This window comes from Thunnus maccoyii, chromosome 12, assembly GCF_910596095.1.
Source record: "Thunnus maccoyii chromosome 12, fThuMac1.1, whole genome shotgun sequence".
Taxonomy (NCBI): Eukaryota; Metazoa; Chordata; class Actinopteri; order Scombriformes; family Scombridae; genus Thunnus; species Thunnus maccoyii.
The window spans coordinates 11,592,709-11,618,720 of NC_056544.1; the positions used below are offsets into that span (position 1 = coordinate 11,592,709).

At 39.3% G+C, this 26,012-nt stretch overlaps 2 protein-coding genes across 2 annotated transcripts; one reads left to right on the top strand and one right to left on the bottom strand.

Moving 5' to 3' along the window:
* Positions 1-5,162: 5,162 nt before the first annotated feature.
* Positions 5,163-17,055, bottom strand: LOC121908153 (mitochondrial import inner membrane translocase subunit TIM44-like). Its single transcript, XM_042427926.1, has 13 exons — positions 16,990-17,055; positions 14,401-14,505; positions 14,013-14,177; positions 13,819-13,899; positions 13,311-13,460; positions 12,428-12,561; positions 12,228-12,313; positions 11,852-11,944; positions 10,974-11,098; positions 9,780-9,830; positions 8,869-8,958; positions 8,568-8,678; positions 5,163-8,211 (listed from the first exon to the last, which is right to left on the bottom strand). Exons 1-13 carry the CDS (start codon positions 17,017-17,019, stop codon positions 8,092-8,094), a joined length of 1,341 nt encoding a protein of 446 aa, XP_042283860.1. The 5' UTR covers positions 17,020-17,055; the 3' UTR covers positions 5,163-8,091.
* Positions 17,056-18,851: 1,796 nt separating this feature from the next.
* On the top strand, positions 18,852-25,117 carry LOC121908160 (ras-related protein Rab-11B). The gene is made up of 5 exons (XM_042427936.1): positions 18,852-19,086; positions 21,626-21,821; positions 23,143-23,336; positions 23,711-23,791; positions 24,403-25,117. Exons 1-5 carry the CDS (start codon positions 19,047-19,049, stop codon positions 24,546-24,548), a joined length of 657 nt encoding a protein of 218 aa, XP_042283870.1. The 5' UTR covers positions 18,852-19,046; the 3' UTR covers positions 24,549-25,117.
* The last annotated feature ends 895 nt before the right edge of the window (positions 25,118-26,012 follow it).

Below are 26,012 nucleotides of genomic sequence, written 5' to 3' on the forward strand. Positions count from 1 at the left end.
CCATAAAAGACGGCATTACCCTGCTTTTCCTGCACAGATGATTTCGGACCAGGATTTGACAGCTTTTATCAGCTTTTATCAGCTTTGCCAGAAAACAAACAAGTAATTAAAGTTGGATTTAACAGTTAGATCGTTTTGAATTTCTGCTGAGTCAAGACATTTTCATGCAGAGTTACACAACACAGCCAAACTTTTTGCTTTTCACTGCAGCTCTACTTGAGCAGGATCCTTAATGTTACATTGTAGACAGAGTAGTTAAATCAATTATACATCTGTCATTTTTTTTTATCCATCATGTACCTTCTTCACAGGTAGGGAATCAAATAAAATGTTCATATTGTTCTTATTCACAAGCAAATCCAGAAGATCTGTTGCCCAGCACATAGCGGTTCACACCTGATCTGAGAAGCTACTGTATGTTCTCAGGTCCCTCAAAAACTCTGGAGGTTATCCAAGGTTATAGTGATATATGTACAAACACCACGCAGCCGAGGACGAGGATGGAAACCCTGTTGCCTTGAGAAGCAAAACAAATACCGATTTAAAGAATATAAAAGAATGAGCACACATCAATTTCATGGCTCATCGATCCTCATTGAAAGACCTGCTTTGGTTCCTAAGCAGCAGATAAATCACACTGTGGAGCTTCACCACACCTGATTTACACAAATTGACTTTTGACAATGCTGGAGACCAGATTGAAAGTAAAACATAGAGGAATGTCCCAGAATCATATCCTCTACAGTCGAAACGGCAACAAAAAAACAACATACAAAAAAAAAGTGGATATTCAACCTTTTATGAAAGCAAGGAGCCGATGAATTCTGACGCCAGAGCACATGCAGTGACATATGGTGCTCCTCGTGGCTGTAATACCTGTAATACCTCTCATATATGTCTGTGGATTATGACAGCAGCTTTGAAAATGTCAAGGACTTCTCCAAATAAAAAGGGTAAAAATGATGCTTATGAAAACTGAAGTAAACCCTGAATGAGGCCAAACAAAGCCAAGCTGATGTGAAGAGCTCAGTCATCTAACTTCTACTGATTGTATGGTATTTAAAAGATGAATAACACTGTGTAACACTTCAGTTTACATAAGGATGTTGCCTCCGCCTTCCCTTTACCCTCTACAAAGACTTTCTGTAATCTGCTGTTATTATTCTGGTAACAAGTAATAAAAACATCGTGATCACAGAAATGGTTTAATTTAGTTTAAAAAAAAGTCAATTTTAGATTTTGTCTAACTGCTGCTAGAAGAAAGGATGAGGAAGCATATGATTATTCATTAATATCTTCCATTTCATCAACTGAAACTTAAACTATTGCACAGTAGGACCTCAAAAATGCCATAACAGCAGTAGGTGAAGCTGCCTTTATATCATTTTAATACATTTATACATACATATATTCTAAAATTTTGGTTATTTTTTTGCAGCTTTAAACATGGACATTGGCTGTTTAATTGTGATGCTGTAGCTGTTTCCATTGTATGAAATGTCAGTATAAGTAACTGTATAGATAAGGGATAAAAAAAAATCTGTCTTTAAAATGTTGATTTTTTCACACAAGTTAATCAATGTTAACTAAACATCCTAACTGAATGTGAAATGAAGTTACACAATTTCACAAAGTTAAAGCACGACAACTTATAAACATGTGATTCATAAAGTGACCCACGCGTGACCTGACACTCACAGCTTCACACTGAGATCTACGTAGAAAAAAAGTTTCAACAAACAGAATCATCCCTGTCACATCATCCCAACGACAAGCTGGAGGACGATTAGATTAGAGAACTTACTTTCCGGCTCGTGTCACATAGGTGAGGACATCTGATGAAGAACACAGTGATAGGATGATGATGATTATGAGGATGAGGATGATGATCCTCTGCAGCTGTTCAGCACCGCAGACAGCTCCGGGCTCGCTCAGCCTGAACACGGAGCTTCAGGTCTGTCACATCCTGCAGCACCTCCTCTGATCTGTCAGGGGTTTTAAGTCTTCTCAGTTTGCGGGATCCGCCCCACCTCCCTCCCTCCCTCCCTCCCTTTCTGCCTCTCTCCCTGCCCACTTATGACTGTCCCTCTTTGGACTGCACACATAATCTTTTCGTCTGGATGAGTAAAGCGCCCGAGAGCCGTGTTTGGCTTTTGCATTATGTAAGAGGACTGCACGGGGCGCGGACACTGAGGGGCCCTTGTACGGTAACCATGTAGTCAATATGGCACAAACATATCTAGTGCCAATCAGTCCTCATCAGTGTTCATTATAGTCTAATAATTCTATCATTTAGGTGGAAGCTCCTATACTGATTAAAAAAAAACATCTCTGGACATAAAAAATAATATTGGGTGCATATATACAGAGGGGAAAATAGTTTCTCATTCTTTTTGTCCTGTTTAAGTTTTTTTTTCTGTGGCTCACCCTCATGCATATCAAGGGTCTAGGATCAGAGGATGTCCTAAGATGAACAAATTGTAAACCCATCTGAGATATAGTTGTGATTTTGGGATATGTAAATAAAATTGACTGGCACTCATATAACTTTAAATGAACTCTAAAAACTTTATACAATGGAGTTTTTACAAGAGAGTATGGAGTAAGATATTTTAGAAGACAAATATGATAATGTCACTGTAAACCTTGTAGGTTCAGGGCAACATTGAGGACATTGAGGCCATGTATTTGTATTTTGTCTGGAAATTTTGGAGTTTTGGACCTTGGGGGAGTTTTTACATTTAGAAAATAATATTAATACTACTACTACTACTACTACTAATAATAATAATAATAATATTTTCAACTGACTCCAGTATTTCCAGACTCCATGGGGGTGGTTTTGACTCATGACCACAAGCCAAAACATGTTGGTCTCATAATAAAGTTGTTCTTTATACTACAAGTGTTTCTGGAGTCACGACCCCTTCAGACTTGTGCATATACCCAAATCGATTTAATTCAATCAAATCACCACAAGTATCTTGAAGCATTAACAGTTTTTCAGAGTTGATGAATTGATTAAGTTTACTTCATATAGGAAGTCTTTGTTTGCATATGCTTGAAGAATTGTTCATTAGGTTGTGTAAGATGGTTTCGTCACAGCTAGAGTCAGGCTGAATTTCAAGTTTTGCTGAACTGCAAGAAAATTACATGATCAGGATGTGGAACAAAACAAGTGGAGCTACCTGATTGTGCTTGAAGCGGAGCCCCAGATACTTGCTGTGAGAAGTAATTAATTGACACAATTAAAACTGTACAAACACTGGGACAGATTGCAGCCCATACACATCCACATCTCCCCTGCCTGAGGCCGCATGGCGTCTCCCTGTAGGTTTAATTAATAGTCAGCGGATTGTAACGCTGTCCTGAAGGGACTCGTAATCAAATCACACTGAGCAGAGCTCCAGCAGGCCGCCCACTGAGGTCATAATTGATAAGAGTCTCCAGCTTGCAAGGTTATGAAATTCAACATTTCCATCACTATACTTACTGTTACATATGGGAGGTCAAGCTGTGGTTCAGGGAACAGAAGTAGGTTGCCACCTCAGGATACCTGGGCCTCATGACAGCAGGTGAGTCAGAAACTGTCTTGTAAGGCACTTGAGCCTTTGCTGATCTGAGTCTCCCTTCTTCAGCAGACTCTTATCACAACCAGGACTCAAACCAACCCTGAACTAAAGCTAAGAATGGCTGATGGAGCTTGTTGGTTGGCTTGTGAAGAAGAAGAGCCTGACAGGTTTAAATGAAGGCAGGTTGTCCCAAACTCACAAACCACCAACGGTTCAGATCTCTTAAAATAATTGGAAACTTGTTCTCTCAAACTATTGAATGTTACCCGGTTCATTCGGTCTGAATTTTAGAAGTTTTCTACACATTACTCTCTAAAGTACAAGAATTTCAGAAAAATATGAAATCATTTGATTCATTCAGATCAGTCATTGCCACAGTGTTTAGAAATGTTATAAATGCACAGAAAGTTACATATGAACTCTTCCTCATTCAAAAATTTCCAGTAGTTACCACATTTAAACAGATTACATCATCAAAATGATTGGATTATGATATATTCTATATCATATATCATTTTGATATCGGTACCAATATCAAAACCATATTCTTAAGACGTTTTTGCCTTTTGCTCACTGAATTATTCCTTTGTTGCCTTTACCGATAGGTTGACTAATTTCATCAACCTCTGTTCAGGTTGTTCACTTAAGTTTTTGAGACTCGTGAAAAATGCTTTGCACCAAACTGAACTGATGCTTTATTAAATAAAATGAAAGAAAACCGCAAAGGTAAATATAATGATCAAAATAAGCAATATGAGTTTCAGGATATTTAAATATTGTATAATATCTGTTTACATAATGGTCAGGCGTCGCTGCGCACACCACACTGAGAGCCTTTGTGTTATGTAGGCTAGAGCACAGCTTGGTACTGTATGGTAGAGTGCCACCAGGAACATGCTGTAACAACTAAAGAAGTGTATAAAGCAAAGCACTGCACTGCCTCCGAGGCCTTTTCTGCTTCCAGGCTGTTGTGTTGGTGCATCCAGCCTCATTCATTCAGGTACAATAGAAGTGCTCATTGCTCAGAGGGGCAGAACAGGGACATATTCTAGGAAGAAGCTCCCACTAAACCCTGTGATTTACATGGTTTTACTGTTGCCCTGCATAGCACATTAAAAGAAACTAAACTTCTTGCAGAAAAAGGATATTGCTAAATTGCAATGATAAACTTTTATTTTGCTAAAGGGCAAAGAGCGCGCGCAGTTGGTTTTAGTCATAGTCAAGAGAACTGAGTAGACTTTGGAGGACTGAAGGAGGCTAGTTAGTATAAGGACGTCCCCAGTCATTCATCACAACAGACAGCTGTGGGATGAGGTCTCCTATATATTGGCCCTGTGTGTGAATCTACAGGCGCGCGTTATTTAAAGCCTGATCTATCATCCCTATACTACCAAATCCATAGGTTTATCAACCAGTGTCAATGGCCAGATCCATGGACATCTATCAAAGCATGTCAGTTTTTAAATGAGAAAACAAAGGACACACACACACACACACATACAGTGTGCAGAGTTTAATTTTCTCTCATGAGCACAAACACGCACAATGCATACAAAGCTGCTGACTCTAAGAAAGCTCGGATGAAACAAGTCATAATACAGCGCTCTTTATTCTGCAGACAGACGTAATACTGGACAAAAATAGAAAAACTCATGATTGTATTTTTTGTTCAACTCAAAGATAAAATCACGAATGTGTACTTCAAAGATGGATGTACCCTTTAAATCTTACTGAAACATTTCAAATATGTATACGCACTGCACAGTACAGAGAGTTTGTGGCACCAATCAAGTCATTCTTCCAAGTAAAATTTATCATTTCCTAAAACTGTTGACATGTGTTATTTAGAAATCCTCACGAGTTTATAGTAAAATTATGTCTTTTTTCCATGCAATTCAACCTGAAAACTGCTAGACTGTGGCTTTATTTTGTTCAATTAGAAAAAAAAAAATTGTACACATTGACAGATAGATGGATTCAATCTGGTAAAAGAAAAGTCTTATACAGTTTAATGGTACCTGGGTCATGTTTGTGCCTTGACTTCATACACACAACGGGACATCAAGACTAAAAGTGTAAGTTGAGGCTTATAAGAATTGGGTCAAAAATGAAGTTTCTCCTAAAGTGGAAAGGCTCTGCAGTCATTAAAATCATGTTTTATGAGTAAATATTTTTTGATATCTCATGTGTCTATTGGCATTTCTGCCTGATGGTGGCGCTAATGGAAAGTGGTCCCATATGGAAAGGGTTTGAGTGAGCTCAGTAAATTTCAGACAATCTGCCATTTTTATATTTGATATTTCTTCAGGACTAGACTCAATAAAGATGCTAACTGAACTGTCAAACTGAAGTGCACATCTTATGGCAAACATTTCCTTGGTGTGTTTGTTTCCCACAAGAGTGATGCATATTCTACACAAATGTTTCCTCAGGATGTTCAGGAGGTTTCTGTATCACTGGTTGTCGTCTATCTCTTAAATATACAGATAAGAAATCATCAGCACACACCAAGGAATCATGACAAAGCGATTTGAGCATTGTATTGATCAGGGATACTCATCAATTCTGGTGTTATTAGTAACAGACCATCTCACATGGTTTGACCATTAATGGCATTTATCACACATAAAAAAAAACAGGCATAAATTGTGAGCCTCTTCACATTAAATTCTGATGATAATAACTTAACTCACCAGGATCTCAACATCTCTTCACAAGTATGGACGTCTTTGTAAGTTAACGAAATAGTCAAGGAAAGTGTTACAGTACAATCACAATACGTTTGGTCTGCAGCGACACGTGAGTGGAGACCCATGTGGTTACACAGAATAAAGGCCAATAACAGTCAACACAGCAGTACAATAATGTACTCAAGTTTTCATCTTCAGCACGAACCCCTTAAACAGCCACATTTATCACAGTAAACAAAACATTTCAATAAGACAAACAGCTGAAGAAAGTGCAACATGAGATGGCAAAATGATCCTCGAACGATGAAGCTGCCTCGATGACATATTTGAATGTGGTCCCACCCAAGCTTACTGAGAAGCAACGCTTGACATTTACTATATTTACAAGGAGTTAAGAGTTTATATTAATATGTAGATACAATACATTTCTTCTTATTAATGAGGTATGTACACCGATTGACTGAGAGCGCCATGCACTGCAACCTGAGATGAAATACAAGCATACACTGTATTTCCTCCACTTGTTTGTTTTTTTTTTCAAGCTGCGGTGCATTGAGCTGTCTTGGCTGTGGTACATATGAACATACAGATCATTACATCCTATATTTTATGCTTCTGTCTTCATCTTACTTATTTTCTTAAGTATTTAGCTTTATGATACATTTCTGATGTGAAAGCCAGCAGGAACCATCACATCTGAATGTTGAAACCAGTGCTGAAGTGACTGAACATCTTCTAACAATCATTAGATGCAGCCTTGAAAAAGAAAACTCCCAACTGTTTTCTTACTAAAAATATAAAGGACACTAGAGTCTAAATGGCTAATTTAATCTCTTCTTATAAGTGCATATTGGGTCATTTTAAAAGTTATTGTGGGGCGCCCCAGTGGATTAGAGGCTGTGATGCTGACCATTAACTGTTAGGAGACCCTTAGTTGCATGCTACTCCCTCGCTTTCTCCCCTCATTTCCAGTCATCTATGCATACTTTTGCTGGCACATACAGTCTATGGTTAACATCCATGCTGTTATACATTTTGGGCTGCATGTAGACATGGACAGATGAAAAGATTTACATCAATGTCTTTCACGCTGTCACACTCGGCTGAGTTGGTTGCTGCTGGCTTACACCATCACACATCCAACAAGTCTCCATGCCGCTGCCTCAACTTGAATTTTCTGTTTACAGTATTTGACAAAAACAGAGGTGAGCGTTAAACTTCAGCTTCAGGCTTCAAAACATCCCTCTAAAGACCAACAGGTGACATCATATGGGCTATGTCCATTTTTTTTCCACCACCATGATCTTCTGGGATTTGGCCACCAGGATGGTATGGATGGACTGTACCATCAGATGAAGGAATGGGGTGGTGGTGGTGGTGAGACTTTCGCCAGTTGGTGTAAACGTTGCTTCCATCCTTTTCAGAATTAAAGTTAATGTTCTATATTCACACCCCCCTCAGTACCTGGAAACCCAAACAGTGAGCAAACCAGTGCAAGAGACAACACACACACACACACACACACACACACACACACACACACACACACAGTGGATGCACAGATTTCTACGGATATCTCATATCTCCATGTTCGTTTTTATACATCTGCACATGAATCCTCTGGGTAGCGATGGGGAAATGGGAGTGTGTGTGCACAGGAGCATATGTTTACTCTGCCCTCATTAAGTTAATGTATATACTGTATGTGTGTTTGTGAGCGTCAGTACGTGCAGGTATTTTCAGGCACATCCTTGTTTTCTTCTGCTCGGTCTTCTCAGTTTATGTGTCCAAGACGGATCTTTTCACCTGCGTTCCTCCTCCTCCTCCTTCTAGAGAGCCTGCTCGGTGCTGGAGGCAGAGATGTCCAGGAGTCTCCAGGCTGCATTGGGGTTCAGCTCCTCCTGGTCACGACACAACGCCCAAACATACATCATCCTCATCACCTTCTCCTGTTGAGAGGGGGGGAACCAGAGGGTCAGAGAAGTTGGAGGGCTCTTCTAGACTTCAGTTCACATTTCAGAGCAAGAGCAGTATCTTTCTGATTGGTGTTGAGGATGTACGATGCAGTTAGAATAGATGCAGTTTAAAAACAAATATCAACTTATATCAGTTGACTTATAGTCTATTAGTTGTATGAAGTAAAACAGTCCAGAGCTCTGTTGCTACATCAAACATGAAATTCAAAGGAATTAAGACAGATGCGAATGGAGCATGATCTAATTTCATTTGAGTTGTTTACTTCCACTGAATGACTCTGACTATATCAGATTCACTATACTGGCACAGTAATCATGAGTGTACTGACCGGATCTCCTTCCACTATGTCTCCTTTGGGGCTGCGGATCACCATGACGACCTGAGCCTGGAAGGTGATGATCAGCACGGGGCCCTGGTCCATCATCTTCCCCATCGCTAACTACAACACAGAGAAAGGAAATGAACAAATGACGTGAGAAGAAAACAATCTAAGAGCAAAGTCACTTTCTGCAGTAACCTGATTTATTAAACAAGAAACACTGAAAAGTGACAAAAAGATAACAGTTATTACTTTGGATATTTGAGAGACTATGTGTGTGATGGCTGGTGTACATGTGTGAAACACTTACATCTATGTTATCAATGTCAAGGATTTTGGACTGGAAGAGCAGCCCCAAAGCTCTGGCCTGCTGGATGGGGTGAGCCAGCTGACTGTATGTCTGAAGACAGGAACATAAAAACACATTTGGCATGAAAAGTTATGCTTCACACATACTGTATGCAAATCACACTGGACAGATTTGTGAAGGAATTGATGTAGAGCTGGTTAACCCAAAGTGAAGAACTTGTCAGGAGACTGTGATGTCTAACACAGGAACATTTACTCAAGCTTCATTGATTCTGCAGTCTACTTCTGGAGTATTTAAACCCTTCACCAAATCCTTACCCTTACTACCTCCAAATAAGGTTATTCTTCTCACATCTATGACTCTATGTTATTGAACTATAAACAAGACACTGTGCTGATTAACGCTAAGTGAAGTCACATAGTCTGTATGAAGGTCACTTGCTATCCATTCTAACACCAGTCTGACCGTCTGCACAAAGCACAGCATATCTCCACCTGACCTTGGTTGCCATAGAATACAGCCAGCCTTATCAAGACAGCTGCTTATCCCAGCCAACCTCAGTAGACGGAGAGATGAACCGCTCTAAAATAGACAGGTCATGACCTGCTGCTCCCAGGATAGAAAATGACCAGAGAATGACCCAGGGGAATAAATATTTCCCCCACCAGATTAACACAGTGGTTCTCTGTCTGTGAGGGTTTCTATTTCTGAAAGACTGATTAATATGCCTGATGTAAATACACTGAAATCTTGACAAAGATACAAAGATATGTCTGAAAAAATGTTAGATATGCAAATATGTTACAAGTTATATAAGGACATAGGGAGATGAAGATGATTAAGGCCTAAAGTTAGAGTTTTATTTAGAACTGATTTGAAACAAAAGTTAAAGGCAGCAGTATATAACTTACAGCTTCATAGCACCAGTCCTTTAATACGTCCAGCTCTCCACGGATCATAGCCTGCAGAAAGGACAGTGACACTGTTTATGATTGTTCACAATATTGCAGAGGTATTTCACAAGTGAGCTTAGGCAGCAAAACTGATTTATTTTAGTAAATTATCTTTATCACAGTGTATGCCAGTTAAATTACTATGGCAACTTATTACTTTAAATCAAACCTGTTCAGATGCAGTTTTAAAAATGGAAACAGACACCACATCACTGTAAAGATGGTAAGGTGTAGTGGGGAGTAATAGTAGTCTTGTGGTCTCATAGACAACAGATGTTCATTCCATTAAACCACAATCAGTGTGATTAGATGCCAACTGACAGCCAGGCTCCATCCCTGGTTTTAAAGCTGCAGTGCGGGACTTTTGTGCAGGACTTTTGTCTCCCCCTTCAGGAATTGTGAGTAATTACAAAAACAGTGTTGACGCTGTCTGCGCCTGCATACAGTGGTCCCTTGAGATGATAAGATGACGATAAGGGCAGAGGGGAGAGAAACGTGATGGAGTTGTCAGATGAGGTAATTTGTAGCCTATCTACTGCCACAGAAATGTGTACTTCCAGCACTTCTGGCGTGCCAGTGTGGGAAAGTCGCCACAGACATCAGATTTAAAAACTCTGTGTACTGTGAAGTACAGAGAGATTTATGTGGTGGTGATAGGCTTAATCGGCACTGTGTGAACTCGTTTGGGAAGAGCTTGAATGTGACAGACGTTTATTCATATGTACAAGTTCCACACTGCAGGTTTAAATGAAAGCACACATTATCTTTTTTCATTAGTATTATTATATGCTTGCAATTTTCATAAAACTGTGTCATCAGCTCTTGTTCTGTGACCATGAAGGACACAACACATTGTTTTGTTTCCTGCCATCAGTCATTTGAATTATGTTTTCATCTGTTCAGCTTTCTTTGAAATCTGACATTATTAATCTTAACAGATGAAGTCACGTTCTGAATCTGATCTAAGCTGGAGTATAGAAATCACACTTAGTGAAGCGAGATCTTTATCAGTAAGTCTCCTCTCAGCCTCCTTAGTGAAATACCCCTCAGTTATTGAGCAGAAATATGAATGAAACAGGCAGAGTCAAGACAACTCAGAGAGAAAGAGAGAGAGAGAGAAAACAGAGAAAAGCTAGGCAAGAGTCTGTTCACCTCCAGTATGTTAGGGATGATGTCTTTCTCACACTGTTTGAGAAAAGAGTCTTTGTCAAAGTTGGGGTCTGCCTTCACGATCTCCGTCAGCACCTCTGACATTTCCGTCTTAGAGAAAAGACCACCTGGAAATAACAAACAGCGACAACATCAGCAGCAGCAACAAGAAACAGATCAGCTGGTACGAGGCATGGGATGACAAAAAATTGTGCTTTTTCAATATCTTCATTTATTTAAAAAAAACTGGCTACAGCCTAAACATGGAGAATGTCTTTTATTCTCTACTATTGATTTAGAAGACACACTGATAGAGTCAAAGTAGAGATTGTGCAAGTGGATCAAAACACGTATGTGCCCGAGAACAACATGACACCTTTCTCTGCATTGAAGCAATGCTCTTAAAGGACCAGTGTCTAGGATTAAGTGGCATCTAGCGGTGAGGTTTAAGATTGCAACAAACTGAATCGCCCTCCCCTCACCCTCCCTTTCCAAGCGTGTAGCTCCCTATGTAGCTATAAAGGGCTCATTCTAAGGTAACGGAAACAGAATTCTCATTTTCAGGTGCTTATACACTAATGAAAACATACTTCTGCCAATAGTAGTAGTTATTACTGAAGTTATTACTAAGTTATTGCTGAAATGGGCAAACATGTCCTGGTTTTACCTTTTCTGTTAAAACTTAATATTGAAATGGCCAAAACATTTTCACATATAGTTTATAAGGAAACATGATTTCTGGATAAATCAAAACTGAAATGCCTAGAGTCAATTTAAAATACACTGGTGTACAAACTTCTTTCAAAGTCAATCATTATTTAAAAATGAGGTGCCAGTAAGAACTATGTGCAGTAATAATATCAACTACAGCAGGGCTTTACCTATGAGGTCAGTGACTCTGTCAGTCACAGCTCTGGATGCTCTGATGAGGGCGTTGTCACTTTCATCATATTTCATCTTCATCTCAAAGAACCCTGCAGGAAACAAAAAAGAAAAAAAACAGGGATGAGGAGAAATTGTTTTCATTGTTTTTCAGTGATGATGGTGGATAAATCCTAGACCTGTGATAGCATACAGACCACTGTCAAGATATACAAGATATATATACAAGACACACTGAAGCCTTAACTGTGTTAAATTGTTATGAAATCTACTGTATCTGGTGCCACCTGCTGCCTCTAAAGGCAATTACACACATCCACAACACAACACTAATTCCTGAGTATCTAAACTAATAAATCCAGGGGATTTTCTTACTGTTAAAAACTACATTTTTGTCCTTGAAGTCCTTCCACTGTTGGTACCACTTTGAATCCTTGTGGAGAACAACACCCATAGCCTCCCTGCATCACAAAAATACAAGAAAAAGATGTTTACAGCAGTTGAAGTTATGATATATCATTACAGGATGCTCCTTTAAGTAGGAGTTAGAGGGTAAACAGATTTGAGTCACTTACTCATTGGCCTCGAACACTCTGGAGTCACTGTCTGCTCCTTTAGATGAGAAATCGCTTCTCTTCCTTAGCTGAGGAGGAGCCCTGTAAGGGCCGGCATCACCAACGTCTATCTCCTTCTTCATGGTCTCCACACTCTGCAGAGATGACACACAGATTTAGTAGTGGTACATGTACAGTATTGATACTGAACCGCTCAGTGAAGGACTGAGTTCAGTATGAAGTCTAGGTCTTAGCATGTGTGAAACCCAAAATTTAGAAGTGCAAGTTTGACCCAAAAATCTTTAGCAGTATGTTGGATGTTGACTGTGTGAACATAGAAGTCAGGTCAGCCCAGCTGTAGCTAGTAGTGATGGCATGGTGAACCATCCCAGACCTACCCAGTAAATTACAGCAACCGTGGACAAAGAGTAAATGGATCCAATGAAAACTCTATATCACTGTGTTATCATTGTTATGTCTCTGGAAACAGCTACATCACACATGCTAACTCATTTGCAACAGCATCACTCAAATATAAACTTAATTAAGCATTAAACTGACTGGCTATAACAATTAAACATATCCTCACAATGCTTGAGTTGAAGTGAAACTGATATATTGACCTATACAAATATTTCAGTGCCTTCATTTGTACAGCTAGGATTTTGGCCCATGAGCCATTTTTCATAATAGACATAGAGAAACTTAATATTTGGCATTGCTGTATATTGTATTGCTGTATTGAAAACATAACAAATCACACTACATATCAAGCTTTGAATTTTTATAGGCAGCTGGACCACGAGGAAGAAATCAGACGTTCCATCATCAGCGCTGTAATTCAAAAGCAAAAGCGTGGAGTGATATGATCATCAGCTTTAGCCAGAAGGTTTTCCTCTCTAACCTGTGAGATGGCTCTGAACGCGCTGGTCCTGCCCAGTTTTCCTCCTCCCTTGGAGACAGACTCAGCCGAGTGCATGGCTGTCTTGGCTGCCTCCTCCACACCTTCCTTGATCTTCTTCCCTATGTCAGTACGACTCATCTCTCCAAGACCCTATGGCAAGAGTGCCAATACACACACACACACACAAACACAGACACACAAAGAAAAAAGAACATTACTCAGTTAATAAGGGTAATTTGACAGAACATTACCTTTTTCTGAATCTGAGAAGGCTTAACTTTATTTTCCCATTCAAGACATAATGTATTTTTTGACGTACACTTAAATATCAAATATTTAGCCGTGTAACTGCATCATGAGGATGAACCTCTATTTCAAAATGGAAACTATCTGTCAAAGATGTGATAAATCTAGTATGCCATGGCTGGGTGTATGGATTCTGAGCAACTGAGCCAGTATCTTCTGATGAGTGTTTTCTTGCTACTGTGCTTCCTAGCTAATAACGTACCTCCTTCATAGTTTCCGACAGGGAGCCTAAAGTCTTCTTAAATACCTCTGAGGTCCGCACCGTCTCTGCCTCTATAGTTTTCTAGTGAAGGAAAAATATAAACCAACATGTAATGCACATACTGGTTGATACAGAAAAATTACAATTGTGCATAAAAACAATTAAAAACAGGATGATATAAATCATTTTCTTACATATTTCCTGCGTGCCTGTTGGAGAGCATCAGACTCCTCGAGCTTCTTGGCTTCTTCTCTGAACTTCTTTATGTTCTCCTTCATCTCCTGATTCTTATTGAACTCCTGACGCAGGTTATCCACAAACTCTCCCAGGAAACCTTTACGCCCAGAAGCATATCGCACCTAATAAAACAAAACAGATACCATATAGCATAAGAGTCCATGTACTAATTAGTATGAAATAAAGACATTTTTAAAAAGGGGACAAAGCAGTCTACTGACACAGATAAGTGAAAATACCCTTTAACTTTCTAAGTTAAAAAAACAAATAATTATTTTCTTTGTTGCTATCAACAGTGAGTACATGAGCGTCATTTGAAGATGAATGAGAGCTGTCAGTGTCTACCTGCACAGCAGCTGCTGGACTCCTGTGTAACCTGTAGGCATCTCCTCTCCACACCGAGGACACCAGAGACCTGGAGCTGAGGGCCAAGGCACGTTTGCCAACCAGCTGCAATAAGGAGAAACTTTCTGTCAGCTACAAACATCAACTCCCCCAACACTGGTGTGGATGGAGAATAAATGACAGGTAGATGATGAAACATGCTCCCTAATAATAAGCAGTAATTCAAGATAATAACATATAAATAACAACATACGGGAAAAAAGACTCATTTTGTTGTGTTGCTACTTGGTTTTCTCCCATTTAACATTTGTTTTGGCAATTTACAGGGTGGTAAAACCTGGCTGTACTTCACAAGTTAGTAATGTTAGATACCATAGCCTTCTAACAGCATATATAGATGGGTGACAAATTAAATGAAAACCCAATATAAATTGTCTTGGAAAGATTTTGGGCTGCCATGAAACACCAGAACAGCTTCGCTGCTCCATGTCATAGATTCTACAAGTCTGATGAACACCATTTTTCCAAAAGATATTCCCTCATTTGGTGTTTTGACGATGGTGGCGGAGAGCTCTGCCTAACACGTCGTTCCCAAATCTCCCACAGATATTCACCTAGATTGAGATGTGGGGACTGTGACAGCCACAGCATATTATTTTCATAGTCTTTAAACCAATAAGTGACCACTTGTGCCCTATGAATAGTAGCATTTTCATCCTTGAAGAAACAACCATCAGAATAGAAATGCTTCATCACAGGATAAACATAGTCACCCATAATCATGTGGGGCAGTGACCCTTCCTTCTAAGGATACATGTTGTCCACAACACGACCATGCCAGGAAAATGCCACTCAGAGCCACACTGTCGGGGTCAAGCATTCATGCCCATGTATGTATGTATGTATGTATGTATGTATGGAGTACATTATTAATCCCAAAGGGAAATTAAAGTGTTACAACAGCCACTTGACATAAATCAAAATACATAAACAGTGAGGTAGGTAAAAGAAACAAATACAATTAAAAGCTAAAATATATACAATAACTAAATCGACTGACTGAAATATAACAATATATAAAAAATAGAATAAATAAATATAGAATAGAGAGTCTTATAATCACTTTAGCCGCTGTTACTAGTCAAACCCTCACCATTTAAATAGTCTTTATAACTGAACAAGCCATATGTGCCCTGATAATAAACACTTAGTGAAAGTCTCTTCCTCTTACAATCCTGAAATAGGAATTTCAGCTTTATTTCAACTACTAGTGTTTTTCAACATACTTTATTTTGATGAGTGTTAACCAAAATTTGTGATATATATATCTCATAATAATCAGGTATACAGAGTAGGGGTGGGAGTCACCAGAGGCCCCACAATACGATATTATCAAGATACCTGAGTCACAATATGATATTATTGGGATTTTAAACATTTTGCGATATGCTGAGTATTGCAATAACATATATTGTCATTTATTACCTTTTTCAACTGCAAATTATGTCCCCAAAGGAAAACTTTGTCAACATCTGCTTTATCTAATACTCTGTTCATCGCACTTCTATAATTTTTATTGCAGCACAAATGTAGACTGTCAAGCAGACAGACTGACCGACACTGTCATAAAAACCTGTCATATAAATGTTGCATACACCTGACAAACTGAACTGTATTATGGTCTGCAGAGTCTAACCTCACTGAATGTAAATCAATTGTGTAGGCTACTGCACTATTACAGGAATTTTGAACAATGCAACTACAAAACAGTTATGCAACCCCTTCAGCAACTGGGGAATTTGATGTTTGAAGTACTGTTAAACTGAAATTAAATCAAATTAAAGAGAGTCATTCATTGTGACAGCTGTGACTGCACAAACTGTATGGTACAGGTCGGTCTGTGTAGCAATAACACTTTGACTGACTACATGTGGTCCACACTTCACCCATTCATATAGTTCATCCTCTATTACAGAATCTCATGGGTCGCAGATCTTGAAACCGGGTATTAAAAGTTGAGCCCCTTTAAATACTATAGAGGCACCATGTTTGGTAACAGCTGTTATCAACATGAATTATGTGACAAAATATGATAAGAAAAAGCATTTACGTGCAAGATAAGTTAGCTTAAAGTCCTCAACAGCCTGCAAAGTCTGACTGGTCACAGGATTTTGTGTAACAAAAAGAAGACATTACATAACCTTATTATTAACAGCGAGATGTTGTATGATAACTGCTCACCGAAACGATGCTTCAGTGCCTAACGTAAAAGACTTTTCTTTAAACAGAATAATACTCGTTTAAAACTCACACATACAGACATATTTATACGTACAAATCTAAAACTAAACGTTTACTTAAGACGTGACGTTAAACACGAACACCACCGCGAGCCTGATGGAACACGGCCTGTTTCTAACCGACGTCTCGTGCTCTTGCTGCATTAAAAAACGCCCTCCGGAATCTCTTCCACATAACTGGACATTCACAGACGAACACCGAAGCTGTTTATTAGCCGCTTATTAACTGTGATAAATAATCTGCTGGAGACGTGAGAGCTGTAATGAAGGACATGAATGATTGTCTCACCTCGTAGCACCGACACACGGAGGCTGCCATCTTGATCTTGAAATGCGCGGAGCAGCCACGTGCATCCTTGCTGCGGCAGCTGACCTTCCGTTCAGCCAATAGGAGCCGAGCTGGTCCTTAGAGGGGCGGGGCCAGCTGTCAGCACGGCTTTAAAGGGAAAATCCACCCAAATAATGTTAATTAGCTCGATAGATAGATAGATAGATAGATAGATAGATAGATAGATAGATAGATAGATAGATAGATAGATAGATAGACCTTCATACATTTGTTCTTGTATAGATGCAAACATTTCACCTGCTGTATATAGTCACTAGAGAGGCCCATTAAAAGACCCACTGGACAAAAGTTTTAAATGAAGTATAGTGCAGTTTTTTTCTATCATTTTACTGTCATTTTGATAATACAATAAGTATGATCATGTAAGCAATTGAGCTTGAAGATGCCATACATTACAATAAAAAGCTGAAAGACATAATTCATAAAAATAACAAACAACAAGCTGCAATGATGAGTTGATTAAACGATTAGTTGATAGACAGAAAATTAATTGGCAACCATTTTAAATAAAATAATAATAATAATCAAATTATTTGTTTAGCTTAGTCATTTTTAAAGCCAAATTTCAAACAATTGATTATTCCAGTTTCTCAAATGTGAAGATGTAATGTTTTTCTTTGTTTTAAGTAATTGTAAACTAAATATCTTTGAGCTCTTGACTGTTGGTCAGACAAAACTAGACATTTGAAGACGTCATCTTGGCCTGTGGGTAATCATAGCCTACTGGGCATTTTTACAGTACTTTCTCATGTTTTATAGATTAAATGATTCATCGGTTCATTGACAAAGCAATTGGCAGATTAATCGAAATAATCATTAGTTGCAGCCCTAATCAAACACAAACACACAAAAGAGTTTATTAAAAGATACGTAACACACACAATACAGGATATGCTATTTCTATCCATTAAACAAGTAAAGGCTATTGTATGTTCCTTCTTAAAGTCCCCCTATGCTCAAAAATGTGATTTGCTTGTTATTACTTCACTTGGATGTTTGAGCTTTACTGTGCAGAATAATGTCTGTGCAGAGTTTGACGCCAGAAGGCTGTTTTTACATTCAGCAGCTGAAAGTGGAAAATTTCTCTGTGCTTATTGAAAATCTGATTTTAAGGGATGGGCCTACAAGCAGGATTTATGACATCACAACCATTTTGGAGACAAACATGATCCAGTATGCAATTTACATAAGTGTGATGTGGAAACTTGAAGCCTCCAGTGCACAGACACTGAGAATTGAACTTTACAGTGAAGGACGAGACATCTTGGGTCCAGCAGTTAGACTTTTGAAATAAACAATACTTGCATATTCATAGATTCTGGAGGGCGAAGGAGTAGATCTCATTTTAAGAATTTCTAACCACATGATTGAACTTTTTTATGGAAAAAACACATCAGTGACAAACTATTATATATCAAAGAAGAGCATTTTCATACGTCTTAAAACATTTCTGGAGGGGATTTTGAACTTAAAAGTAATTTTTTCCCACGGTTTTATTTTTAAATTGTTTTCATTTCTTTCCAGCCTTGAAGTGGCAAAAATATCCACCTTATTTCCATTTATTTACCTTTAAAATAGATTACTTAAAATAACAACTTCACACATACACCATAAAACTTAAACAACTGGATGTTTTGGCACTACTAAGGTTTCCATGTGAAAGTGCGTTGAACTTTAATGATGTTAGTATTCTTTTGTCTCCTGACCTTGTTATTCTCTCCATGTGTTTGACTGTGGTCGCTATCTGTCGGCATGCGTGTAAAGCGCGCCCCCGTCAGGCAGCTATGTGAAGTGCAGGGACTCCTCCCCTCCCTCTGCAGAGTTGGGAGCTCTCCCTTTCTGCAGCCAGCTCGCCTTGACAGCCAACACTGGCGCAGAGTCTCAGCACAAACCCATAGGCTACCATATTTTTTCTGTTTTATAACGATAATTCACCACCTGTACTACTTTTCACACATCCTCTTCCGGAGACAAGCGTCGGAGCGGCCTCGTCTAGAATGGGGAACCGAGACGATGAATACGATTTCTTGTTCAAAGGTAAAAAAAAAAAAAAAAAAAAAAAAAAAGATGACTGCATTCCCCCTGTGCACAGGCTCACACCGACAAAGCTATGCTTTATAAATGCCTATAAATCTCTTACTGTGTCATTTTCTGTGGCAAGATTTGAATTTTTTAAGGAATCGGACTAATGTTTTTCATAGAAACTGCTCGGATGGCAGTCGCTCGGTGTTATTACAACATAATGCTGTCATTGTAACACTACAACGCCTGCAGCTATATTTATAGGTAGCTATAGGATGCAACACCCTATCCGTGCTCGGCCTTTTTATTAAACTTTGATCAACTCATAGAGGGGCATTGTTCGCTGGAGCCAGCTGTTTCCTCATCTACTGAATGACATTTGATGTTTTCTACTGCTCCTTCCACCTTATGAGGGTGATTAAAGCCAGGCCTATTAGCCTCTACTTCTCCTGATCAATAATCTTCCTCCTCAGATGCTCAGCCAGTTGTTATTGACATTGAAAAATGCAGCAACCTGTAATGTTGTGTTTTATAGCGTTATTATGACAGTCAGCGGGCCTTGTCGCCGAGACTGAGGCGCACTCAGGTCCATGTTTATCTTTGGTGCTCAGTCTGATCCAGAATGCCTTCCTTTGATCGTGATATCAGCTCCTGTGGCACATTAACATCCTGGGCCTGTAAAAGCCAAAAGGCCATTTAGATGTAACAAAGTATCCTCTGTGGGATGAATAGGGCATCTGCCGGAGGCGAGGGCTCTCTCTCTCCCTCTCTCCCCCTCTCTCTCTGTCTCTCTCTGCCCGAGCCATCGTCCCTGTACCCGGCCCGAAACAGGAAGGGCAAGGCGGCCTGAAACTGTCGATTCAGGTTTTGATGAAGCCTGTTATCAGCTTCCTGCAGCCCGGACCAGCACGATGTCGGCAGGGACAAAGTTCGGCTCTATTTCCTTTGTCTAGGGAAAGAGAAAACAAGAAGGCTCCACCTCTGCTGCTGCTGCTGCTGTGCTGTGAGCAGCAGCCACCTCAGGCCAGTCCTGACACCAGCTCAGCCCCGGTCCACTTCCCTCTAATGACTCATTACCACAGCTTAACACAATCAACAGGGCCTGTTAATGACCAATCTGTGTGGTCAGTTTATCCTGTGGATGCTATTCAGAACCAAATTGGGTCCGGTGACTTGTGGTGAACTTATGAGACTTGCAGATGTTTTTCTTCCTCTATCATTTATGTGCAATCCCCGAATTACACACATAATTGATTCACACAGTTCTTTCTTATTGATGTCTCTTGAATCTGTGAGGAAAGTCTTAAATGAGGGTTGGTAGATAACATCAGGTGAAAGGAGCCTACAGTTATCTGTGTGGTCTCCTGAAGATGTTATTTCAACGGGTCATTTATTGAATATCAGCAGCCTCAAGGTGTGAAAAGTCAAAGTAAAACACTCTGTTAAGGATGTAGCGGGGGAAGTGAAACCCTCATTTATTTGGTTAGTTATAATCAGCAAATAACACTCTACCGTCTCGCTGATGTTTTTTCAGCTGGTCTAGACTTGGTGAGGTTCTCAACATTTTTGGTTTTGTGGGCCCCTAAAGGGAAGTCTTTCCACCTTGTGGCCCCCATCATAAGTTGGATATGGGTAGTTTGATAAGTATCAGAGCTGATGTACATTATATAAATATCTGCTATCACTTATATTCATTGAATAACAGAGAGCCACAGACTTTGTTTTTAGTGCCACCACAATCAATTGCCTCATGTTACTGTACGCAGAGGCCAGTACAGATTTTAAAACTGGGAAAAACTGGTATTCGATTAGGTTCTTGGTAACAGCAGATACACTTAAGCTGAGTAGAGAAAAAGTAGGATCAGTGCATCCCTAAGTTCAATCAAAGAATGACTTGCAGTTTGTAGATTTGTAATGATCAGATTATTAGATTTTTAATGATCAGATATGGCTAAAAAGAAAAGATGTAGAGTATCAGATTACAGTTCATCATACTGAATCTGTTAGACAAGGCTGTGCTGTGTTTGCTGAGCTTTTTTCTCACCATGTCACACGTTGTTTTTGATGTAATGTAAAGATTTTGTCTTTTTGATAAACAGCGCTGAGAAACTACACACACCAATGTTTCATTCTTAAATATCAAAAATAGGACTTTTCATGAAGCTGAAGTGTATAATAAATTCTAAATGGAAATGTAAGGCACATTCTCAGGCCCTATTGAGTCGTGACACTAAGGTTATGTGTTAAATCAAGCCTTTGTATATGTTGTTTTTGTGAATTGTTACACTACTTTATGGTATAAATGTGTGTTTTTAGTATCCCATAAATCATTTCATACACATACACACACAAAAAAGTGACACCCCTGGGGTTTGCTGAAACCAACATTTAGAGGCACTGCTTTATGCAATATCATCATTTCTTGACTCTATTAATACACGGCCCATCCTCTCACCCTCCCATCACACATACAGCATTTACACACACACACACACACACACACACGTCTAATATCTTTCCTCCCTCTCTCCTTCTCTCTCTCTCTCTACCACAGTCGTGTTAATTGGGGACTCGGGTGTAGGAAAGAGCAACCTGCTCTCTCGATTCACACGGAATGAGTTCAACCTAGAGAGTAAGAGCACTATCGGGGTGGAGTTCGCCACACGCAGCATCCAGGTGGACGGCAAGACGATAAAGGCTCAGATCTGGGATACAGCGGGACAGGAGCGCTACAGAGCCATCACCTCGGCGTGAGTCCGTCTCTGTGCAGAGCAGATAGTTCTGCCTGACACCTACTGTAAATGGCCTCAGTGTGGAGAAATACTAATGCAGTGCAGTCACAATTGACACTCTATCCTTCAATCTAGGTTGCTTAAGATGAGGCAGATTGTTGTGTATGATCCACAACAGCCAGTTTAAGAGGTACATGGGCTTTCTGATCAATGAATAGAGGATCAATGAAGATAGAGGTTTAAATCTTGTTGAGTTAGACACTGAAAGCCCACTCACTGTCTTACAGTATACATGAGTACATTTGAAAATGTCAAACATATACAGAACCAGTCAAACGTTTCACCTTCCCATTCCCATGAATGAGGAAGTGTGTCCAAACTTTTGTTGTAAATGTAAGCTTAGATTATTTGTATGTTTCAGAAAGTAAAGTTTCACATCAATCTTTCTAATTTCACATTGAACTGAATTTCAGACCAATTAAAAGAAAAAGAAAAGTAGAATATGAGCCCACTTTAAAGTAAACATCTCATAACAGTTTTGAAAACCAAAGTTGTTAACATGATAACATGACGTTCACATGTGTTTAGTTAACCCCTTAACATCCACCCTTTTTATAGAATTTTCACCTATTTGGCATACCCAAATGGAAAAGCTTACAGAAGGACTGTAAGGCCATGATGCGTGTATTAGGCTTCATTTGACAAGTGACATCTTATAGTTTCTGGAAATGTGTTTGTTTAGCATGTTCGCTAAAATACAAACAAAACTACATCAGTTCAAATAAGGCTCAAAAAAGTGTTTTTGGTCCTCGTCTATAATGAGTCATATTTAAATAACAATAATTAGGACATACTTTATGCCAGAACTATGCAGAACACCGTATACCTTCTACATCTTGTCAACCTGTATAAAATTCCAGACCTCTAGGCCTAACTTTATGAGAGCGAGGGAGTTTTTAGTTTGTGGTGTCACTGGAGTCCCTGAACCTCTCCAATCATCTCTAATTGGCCAAATTGTGCCAATTGCTTTGACTCATTACTGTGTGATGCTATTGCTTACAACTGGCTAAAGTGGGTCGCCAGTGGATGTTAAAGGGTTAAATGCTGCTGTATATTCTGCATTAGTCAGTGTATAAGCAAGAAAAAGAAAGTTGTCATGAGAAATATAACCTCTAATATCTGGAGTTTTTAGAATGATTTTTAAGACTAAACCATAGAAAAATTAGATGCTTTTCCTACTATGTCTAGTCAATGTCTGCTGTGTAAAAGGCCTGTTTCTCACCAGTAAAATGTGTTTGGATCCTAGTTGTCACTATCATCTCTTGGGTCTTTTTTACAGATACTACAGAGGGGCGGTGGGGGCCCTCTTAGTGTACGACATAGCCAAGCACCTGACCTATGAGAATGTGGAGCGCTGGCTGAAGGAGCTGAGGGACCACGCCGACAACAACATTGTCATCATGCTGGTTGGCAACAAAAGTGACCTGCGCCACCTCCGGGCCGTGCCCACAGATGAGGCCCGGGCCTTCGCAGGTACTGGAACTCACAAAGAGACTTGAGGACAGCTAAATATTGTCGTATGGGCAGGATATTATAGACCTTATACATGTTTTTAACATGTAGCCTTTTGTTTATTGTGTGCACAGTTTACAGATATTTGATATGTATAACAATCTAAATTGTCAGTTGCTTGTGCTGCTGTAACACCTCACAATGAGACCAGGGACCAACAAAGTGTTTTCACCTTCAATGCCTCTTTCTCAGAAATCATCAGACCATCATAGAACCTTTTACCGTACTGTTTAAAACAAGGATCTGTTTAAAACATAACACTACTTGTTTCTCTTGTTGCCATTAGAACAATAAGCTTTTATTGCTGTTAAATGTGTTTTCTTTTTACCCTGCAGAGAAGAACAATCTGTCATTCATAGAAACGTCAGCCTTGGACTCAACAAATGTTGAAGAAGCCTTCAAGAATATCCTTACAGGTATGCTTGTGTGCAGGGGTTGGACATCTAGAACTACATTGCCGATATTATATTTCAGGAATAAGAAAGGAAAGTACTTTTACATTGTCTTTGTGAACTGAAGTCAGACACTAATACTTCCCAAACCTTGGTCTGATAACATACCGTTACTTTGTGGAAGATTTTACCTCACAAGCTTGTATTAACACACTTTGTATGATGTGAGAACTGAGAGTTTAGTCTTCTGCAGTTTGTCCTAAAACAAGCTAATATTGAAAAAGTGAAGGAGAGATATTATGTGCAACTGACAAAAACTAATTTCTGGTAATTTGAACTTGTGTAACTTCCTCTCACTATAGGAAGTTCTTTTTATTTGTTGTTTGATCTGTTCCGTGTAAAATTTCCTGTTAAGTATCAGCCTTTAGAATAAATCAGCCATTTCCATCTCTGGATGTTTCTTTAACTTTATTTGGATGTACTGGTGTGCCAACAGATCCACCAGGTTTTTCAGTTCCAGGTATTTAATGTTGTTAGAAAGGTAATCTTGTAAAAGTAATTTTTGCCACCCAGAACAACAAGAGAGTTTTGTTGGGAAAAAGGCTGATTTGTTCCTCTCATCTCTTCAACAACAGAAATCTACCGCATCGTATCGCAGAAACAGATTGCTGAGCGGTCTGCCCATGATGAGTCCCCAGGAAACAACGTGGTGGACATCAGCGTGCCACCGACCACGGACGGCCAGAGGGGGAACAAACTGCAGTGCTGTCAGAACCTGTAACCCATGGCAACCGCCCCTCCTCACCTGGGTCGATTACTAATTGAAATCTACAGTGTTGGTATGCTTCCATCTGCCTGGGGTGCAATATTGTCTGAATGTGCACTTTTTAGATCAACAGAATTGGTTCCATTATGCCACAAAAGATCAATCCCAGAAGGAAGTGTTTGAATGGATTTCAAATTGTAATCAGACCCAGGTTCAGTCTGCTACATTCTAGTGCAAAAACAGGACTGATGGTACCGCGTGAGTAGCTACCACAGTTACCTTTGATAGCGTAGCAGAATAGCTTTGCCTGAGACCTTGTAAGCCTAGACATCTCCCTGATAGATGATTATTGCCACATGTTGGAGCCCTGGGTTTGAATCCTGCCTGTTTCAGCAGTACCAACAGTCCTGTTTTTGGGCTCCACTCCTCCCCGTTCAGTCATCATCTCAAAAGTGGTTGTGACGCTGCTGATGCTTATTTCATTTTTATGTAAAATATCTTTTTTTTTTGTTGGTTTTGATTTTGATAGCTTGTCTGCTCACATACATTATATTAATGCCATGAAATTAAATTTTACAATATTACATTGCTGTGTCCATTTTTTCTTTTAGCAAAACATACATAAAATGACATACTGTACCTGCACATTGATCATACCACTGCACCAAAATATAAAGCAGACAGTGGATTTATAACAGTGGGTGATCTTTAGTGATTGCACAATCCAATGGACCGACCTTTTGATCAGGTCAGACTGTGGTGGCGGTGTGGTGAAGTGGTCATAGTCATAGTGTACACTGGGAGTCAAAATATTAAATGGGAAAGACAACTCTGGAAATGTAGACACCAAGAACATAAAATGGGTATGACCCCATTCAGAGTGATTGATAGTCAGTGGTGGAAGATGTATTCAGATCCTTTACTCAAGTAAAAGTACTGCTACAACAATGTTAAAATACTCAACAAAATGTACTTAAAGTATCAAAAGTAAAAGTAATAATTCTTCAGTGTTAAATTACACTAGATTATAAATACTGATGCATCGACGTGCAAGCAGAAATTCACTGTTGTAGCTAGTTGAGTTTTAACTGTTTTATATACAGTTATGTAGTTTAATCCAGTGGTTTGCCCCCTTTTAAGGGTCACAAGATAAATCTTAGGGGCATTTGTGATTTGATAAATGGGGTAGGAAAGAACAAAAAAAAAAACAAAGGTCTGCAATTCAAATATGTATTTATCCTTTCAGGACCTTTCTCCAATTGTTCATTTATTGTGAAATATTAGATAATTTCACCTCTTCAAGCTTCAAACTAGTTAAAGCACCAGTGTGTAGAATTCAGTGACATCTAGTGGTGAGGTCGCAGATTGCAACCAAATGAATACACGTCACCCTCCCCTTTTAAGTGTGTAGGGGAACCTATGGTGGCCACGAAATGTGAAAAATGCAAAAGGTATTCTCCAAAGCCAGTTTTTGGTTTG

Coding starts and splice junctions, on each gene's coding strand:
- LOC121908160 (XM_042427936.1), top strand. CDS start 19,047: ATGGGGAACCGAGACGATGAATACGATTTCTTGTTCAAAG. Junction 21,822..23,142: donor TACAGAGCCATCACCTCGGC/GTGAGTCCGTCT, acceptor TCTTTTTTACAG/ATACTACAGAGGGGCGGTGG. Junction 23,337..23,710: donor TGAGGCCCGGGCCTTCGCAG/GTACTGGAACTC, acceptor TTTACCCTGCAG/AGAAGAACAATCTGTCATTC.
- LOC121908153 (XM_042427926.1), bottom strand. CDS start 17,019: ATGGCAGCCTCCGTGTGTCGGTGCTACGAG. Junction 14,506..16,989: donor CCGTGTGTCGGTGCTACGAG/GTGAGACAATCA, acceptor TCCTTATTGCAG/CTGGTTGGCAAACGTGCCTT. Junction 13,461..13,818: donor TGTCGGAAACTATGAAGGAG/GTACGTTATTAG, acceptor CTCTTGCCATAG/GGTCTTGGAGAGATGAGTCG.